The sequence below is a fragment of the Lycium barbarum genome, chromosome 6, assembly GCF_019175385.1.
Source record: "Lycium barbarum isolate Lr01 chromosome 6, ASM1917538v2, whole genome shotgun sequence".
Classification (NCBI taxonomy): Eukaryota; Viridiplantae; Streptophyta; class Magnoliopsida; order Solanales; family Solanaceae; genus Lycium; species Lycium barbarum.
Window position 1 is genome coordinate 128,326,077 of NC_083342.1, and position 6,773 is coordinate 128,332,849.

General features: G+C 36.6%; 2 protein-coding genes across 2 annotated transcripts; both read right to left on the minus strand.

Moving 5' to 3' along the window:
• Window positions 1–1,827: 1,827 nt before the first annotated feature.
• Window positions 1,828–2,886, minus strand: LOC132644647 (protein PELPK1-like). Its single transcript, XM_060361245.1, has one exon. It carries the CDS (start codon window positions 2,884–2,886, stop codon window positions 1,828–1,830), a length of 1,059 nt encoding a protein of 352 aa, XP_060217228.1.
• A 2,271-nt stretch (window positions 2,887–5,157) lies between these two features.
• Window positions 5,158–6,189, minus strand: LOC132644648 (protein PELPK1-like). The gene has a single exon (XM_060361246.1). The coding sequence runs from the start codon at window positions 6,187–6,189 to the stop codon at window positions 5,158–5,160; it is 1,032 nt and encodes a 343-aa protein (XP_060217229.1).
• Window positions 6,190–6,773: the final 584 nt, after the last annotated feature.

Consider the following 6,773-nt stretch of genomic DNA (forward strand, 5'->3'; position numbering starts at 1 on the left):
GGGGGTTCGTTATATACCTGCGAAATGGAACAAAACATTTCGTTGGTATATAAACGAAACAAAAAAAATATTTTCCTATTTCGTTTTTATATAAATGAAATACAATTTTTTTTTATCCTATTTCATTGGTATATATATATATATATATATTTTCCTACTTCGTTTTTATATAAACGAAAAAAAAATATTTTCTTATTTCGTTTTTATATAAACGAAATACAAAAAAAAATTATCTTATTTCGTTCATATACCAACGAAATACAAAAAAAAAAAATTATATTTTCCTATTTCGTTTTTATATAAACGAAATAAAAAAAAATATTTTCATATTTTGTTTTTTTATAAACGAAATACAAAAAAAAAAAAACAATTATCCTATTTCGTTCATTAATAATCGAAACACAAAAAAAATATATATATATTTTCCTATTTCGTTTTTTAATAAACGAAATACAAAAAAAAAATATTTTCATATTTCATTTTTTAATAAACGAAATACAAAAAAAAAATCCTATTTCGTTCATATACCAACGAAATGCAAAAAAAAAAAAAAAAAAAAAAAAATTGTTACATTTCGCTACACTTGTAGCGAATTGCAACAAATAATCCGGATCGGAACAGTGTTTCTCGTGGGTATTTCATTGGATAACCAACGAAATACCCATTTTGGTATAAAAAAAAAAAGGCATCCTATTTTGGGGTATTAGCTTCAAAAACATGCCATTTTGGCTCCGGACTCTGCAACAACACGTCGTCAAACAGAAATTACGAGGGTCTTTTTTTGTTTTTTTTTTAGTTTGCTATGAAAGTTTGCTAGATATTACGAGTGTCAAACAGAAAAACTATACATTTAATTTTTCTTATATCTAGCTAGAGAATTTATCTTGGATTACTTGTTAAAATTGGGCAAAAGAGAGTCAACTCACATCTGGTAAAACATGAATTGAACTTTAACAGGATATAATATGATTGTCGGGTTGCTGGTTCTTTCCTACTCTGCATAGAATTATGGATTTTATATGAAATGTACGAAACTTTTTTTTTTCTTTCAAATGAAATGAACTAATCTACTATAGGAATTTTTAGCCATTCATGGCTAGAGTGATCAATTTTAAAAAAAAAAACTGAGGAAAATAAAATTATATTTGTGTATCTAATTTTTAGCGGTTGTGACCTTTGTTATAAATTAAGATTAAGATTATCGTTGTAAATTCATAACATACATGTCCCTGGTTGCTTATAAATTACATTCCTCAAAATGCTTTTTAAGAAACAATAATAGATTGATAATTTTAGTTTTGATAAAATTAACTGCAATATCTTGATCGGATAAGTGATAACTACCAGACATGCAGTTCCACTAATTCAGAAGTTATGTTCTCTTACATAACTGAAAAATTGGCCGTTAAAAATGAAAGCTTATTCAGAAAAGGTCGATTAATTCTTTAGTTAGCTAGGAGTAATATACACCAAATAAAACGTGTCAAGTGTATTTTCAGAGCAGTCAATGCCACTGGCGCTTAAATTTTCTAGTATGTATATATTTAAGAGACTTAAAAAATGGTAACATTTCGCTGAAACGGAGGTAAAGAATAAACTAATAACATCGACTGAGCAAAATCTGAAACGGCTAATGACAAAACTTATATATATCAAAGTATCTCCCGAATGTCACATTGCTTATAGCTTTAATACACCATATAAGAAATACATAAAAGTAAGACTTAATAACTTGTTAAACAAGGAACATTCGAGACCAAATACTACAAATGAATTATTCTGCCAACAAGTACGTGTGTCAAAGCACACGAAAGACACCGTAGTTACTCAAGGAGTAGCGGGTTTGTGTGGTGGAGAAAGCGTAGGTTTTGGCCAACTTGGAAGCTCGGGCTTTGACGCAGCTGGGACCTCAGGCTTCGGCCAAGATGGAAGCTCGGGCTTTGGCATACTTGGGATTTCAGGCTTTGGCCAACTTGGAAACTCTGGCTTTGGAGCAGCAGGTGTCTTAGGCTTTGGCCAAGATGGAAGCTCAGGCTTTGTAGGCTTCGCCGCAGCTGGTACCTCAGGCTTTGGCCAATATGGAAGCTCAGGCTTTGGCCAACTTGGAAACTCGGGCTTTGGAGTAGCAGGTTTCGCGGGCTTTGGCCAAGATGGAAGCTCAGGCTTTGGCCAACTTGGAAACTCGGGCTTTGGAGCAGCAGGTTTCTCGGGCTTTGGCCAAGATGAAAGCTCAGGCTTCGGTGCACTTAGGACCTCAGGCTTTGGCCAAGATGGAAGCTCGGGCTTCGGCGTAGCTGGGACTTCAGGCTTTGGCCAAGATGGAAGCTGGGGCATCGGTGCAGCTGGGACCTCAGGCTTTGGCCAACTTGGGAACTCCGGCTTTGGAGCAGCAGGTTTCTCGGGCTTTGGTACACTTGGAATTTCAGGCTTCGGCACAGCTGGGTCCTCAGGCTTTGGCCAAGATGGAAGCTCGGGCTTCGGCCAACTTGGAAACTCAGGCTTTGGAGTAGCAGGTTTCTCAGGCTTTGGCCATGATGGAAGCTCTGGCTTTGGCATACTTGGGATTTCAGGCTTCGGCGCAGCTGGGACCTTAGGCTTTGGCCAAGATGGAAGCTTGGGCTTTGGCCAACTTGGAAACTCGGGCTTTGAAGCTGTCGGGCCATCAGGCTTTGGGCCAGCGGGGATCTCCGACTTTGTCCAATTTGGAATTTCGGGCTTTGACACATGCTTTTGCAAGGTTGGAGCTTTCGAGAATTCTGGTTTAGGAATTTCAAGAAGAGGCGTCTCTAGAAGGCGACGTGCAGTTGCAGTAGTTATCATGTGGTCTTGCATAAAGTAGATAAATGTGAGCAGGAAGAGAGAGGTTAGGTTGTAATGCTGAGCCATTTTTTCTCAGATCGAAGAAGCTTAGAGAAAAATGTGTTAAAAGCAAATGAAATTTTGATATTCCATTGGTTTTCCATATGGCTTTATATAAGTTTTACATGCATGCAACAAGGAGGATTTGAAGGGATATGGTTAGTTGAACTTTTCACCTATTTGCCTGCAAATATTTTAGTATCTTGAATTTGTCTTATGGTAGCTATATTGCTCAAATATAGATATTAAAAATATATTTTTGATAAGGTAATAGTCAAAACACGTCTTACTCACATCTCTTCAGCTGGCACTTGGCAGAAAATGCTTGTGACAGTTATACGAAAATAATGGTGGAATTGCATTTTACTTAAAGCAGCTTAATTTTGTTGCGGAGCTTTATTCATAATATGCTAAAAGTAGGAAACGCTAAAGTTGAATTACTACAATATCCATAAAAAATGAACGACCATTTACCCTCTTTTGAATTCAACTTCTGAATTATTTTTATGCCAAAAAGTAAAATTTATCTTCTAATAAATGATAGTAAATTTATAATTGTATACTGCAATTATCCTGGTGAATGGAAAAGCAATTACTGAAAGATACTATAACGAACGAATAAATGATAAAATTAAATCCAATTACAAAGAGAAAAAAAAAAGGGTCAAATGCTCTCTTTACCGCATTGAATATGACCATTCATTTGGATGATGCTAAAGATACCTATATATAATATAAATTTCATAGATTGTGATTGTAAACCAAATGAAAAATATTGCAGGGCTAAATATTGAATTGATTTGTTTCAATTTTCAAGTTGTTAAAGAACTTAAAATTGGCAGAAAATGCTTATATCAAAAATGGAATCTTATCAACGCATATTCTATCGGCCTTGAAGAATGAAAAGAGCTTGGAAGGCTAATAGTGCTAATTAATTATTACGTGTTGCCAAGAAGTGAGATTCAAATTTGGTTCTTGCAAATTCATATGCATTACCTGGTAGGAACATCTATCGTTGGAAAAAAATTTCTTTAGTTGATCTTTAAATGTTCATTTTCTAAAATATTAGAAGATAGGATTCATTTTTTTATTTTAAATAAGATCTTAACATTCTAAATTTAATCTTTAGTGCATATATGTGTTATCAACATCATTTAAGAATGTCGTTAATGATTTAAATATATGATGTCAATGTCTTTTTCCATTTTTCTAAAACATAACATCTCTAAGAAATAGTAGATTTAACTTTGATTTTAATAGCAGATTTATACCTTTCAGAAATGGGAAACAACTTGTGAGGCTTCTTACCAATATGATTATTGCACTATTTGGGGTTCTTCCCAACATCAACCTTGTTTTTCGCAAAGAATACTAGAGGTGAATAGTCAACCAAAAAAATGCATGTCTCCTCCTAGAGCTATCAAATCTCCAATTACACAGCTACACCTTACTTTTAGTGGATGCTAAAACTTTTTTTATGCTCTTTTGGCCTTCTCAACATGCACTTGTACTTTTTTTAAAACATGCTAATTCTTATTCAAGGATATTTCCAAGGGAAAAAGATGCAAGTTTGAAGTTCTTAAAAATATAAATGTATGCTCAAAGTCAAAATTATTTGTTGCTTAGGCTATCCACTAACGAATATTATTGTTTGTTCAAAGTTTGTTGACACGAAACAAAAATTGAAAAGATACTTGCTTTCTGGTACTATTAATTGATTTTGCGTTTTTTATCCTCTTATGGGAATTTGTATCCCAAGGGAAAATGTTGCTCTCTTGAGCAGCTCAAATATAAGAACATTCTATGAAAGATTCCGTGCTTCATATAAGTTAAATCATCAGTTTGGTTCTACAATAAAATGTGAGGTCCACTCTATTCTATGCCACTTAAATATGCTAATTCATCCTTTATTCCATATTCTTGAAATTTGATGGAAGAAATTGGTTATTATAAATTAGGAAAGAAAAGCGGAGAGGGGAAGAGTGGACAAACAACGATTGAGCAAAGACACAGATGGCCAATGATAGGAACTAAACGAAAGTAACACAGATCATAGATGTATAACAGTGTATAGAAAGTACATAAAAACACTTGTATATAAAAAATCAAACATGGTACATCCAATTCAAATACTATAAAAGAATTACAATTTCTACTCCTAGCAGAAAGTAACCAATATGTGTGCCAAACTATCTCCATGTCATGACGGCCCATGCCGGAAACTTCATAGACTTAGATGGTAATCTCAAAGCATCAGTTGGGTACTTTCTAATAGAGTTACAATCGCATATAATTTACTCAAGGAGTAGCAGGTTTGTACGGTGGAGGGAGTGAAGGAAGAGTTGGCTTAGGCAGTTCTGGAATTTCAGGCTTCGGCATAGCTGGGACTTTTATCTTTGGAAGCTCTGGGACTTTTGGCTTTGGTAGTTCCGGGATTTCAGGCTTTGACGTAGCTGGAACTTCTGGCTTTGGAAGCTCTGGCACTTTTGGCTTTGGTAGTTCTGGGATTTCAGGCTTTGGCATAGCTGGGAGCTCAGGCTTTGGCATAGCTGGTACTTTAGGCTTTGGCATAGCTGGAACTTCAGGCTTTGGCATAGCAGGGATCTCAGGCTTTGGCACACCTGGTAGCTCGGGCTTTTTCATAGCGGGAGGAACCTCTGTCTTTGGCACTGCTGGGATTTCTGGCTTTTTCAAGGGAGGAAACTCGAGTTTTGGCATTACTGGAATCTCAGGCTTTGGCATAGCAGGAATCTCGGGTTTTGGCATAGCCGGGATCTCAGGCTTTGGCAAAGTTGGTAATTCAGGCTTTGGCATAGTTGAGATGTCAGGCTTTTTCATAGCTGGAGAAACCTCAGTCTTTGACACTGTTGGGACTTCTGGCTTTTTCAAGGAAGGAAGCTCGGGTTTTGGCATAGCAGGAAGCTCGAGTTTTGGCAATGTCGGTAATTCAGGCTTTGGGGCAACTGGTAGCTCAGGCTTTGGCATTGTTGGCATCTTAGGCTTTGGCAAATTTGGTAAATCAGGCTTCGGGACAATTGGTAGCTCGGGCTTTGGCACAAGTGGTACTTCAGGTTTTGGAATAATAGGAATCTCGGGCTTTGGAATGGCAGGGATCTCAGGCTTTGGTATTGTTGGATTCTCAGGCTTCGGCATAGTTGGGGTTTCAGGCTTTGGCAAGGCTGGGACTTTCGGGAGTTCTAGTTTAGGTGTCTCAGGGAGGGGTGTCTCTAGAAGGTGGCGTGCGGTTGCGCCAGTTATGTTGCCATTAATGAAGAATAAAATGAGAAATGCAAGTAGTAAGAGGGAGGATAGGTGGTAATTCTTAGCCATTTTTCTGTAGATCGCAGAAGCTTGAAGAAGAATGTGTATAGACTTAATGTGATTTGGATGTGGCATTGGCTTTAATTAAGTCATTTGCTTTATATAGATTTTAAAAAGTGCATGCAACAAGGACTTCAGGATTTTGTTTGTTACGGAAGGACCTGTGTAGGCAGGGGCGGACCTATGTGCTTTTTCGTGGTGCTCCAGCACCCGTTAAATCCAACGTAGACTGGGTATAGTTATATAAGAAATATATGAAATTTGGGTATAAATGTTAAAAAAGCACCCTGGAAACGAATAAGACAGTTGGGTGCTTGGATTTCCAAGTGGAACTTAAAGGCTTGGGTGGAAAGGGACCTGTGTTCGAACCTGTTGGTCAACATTTCATTTTTGGTAATAACAATATTAAATGTAGTTATCTTTTAGTTGCACCCACGACCCTTAAATTCTGGGTCCGCCACTGTGTGTAGGTGAACCTCTTATCCACTTAGCTTCTAGTTGGTACCTCAAAAGTCAATCTGGATTACCTAATTTGTTTAAACCTGTCACTTACATATGCTACATATCCGTTTTGCTGGCAACCTTTTATAATG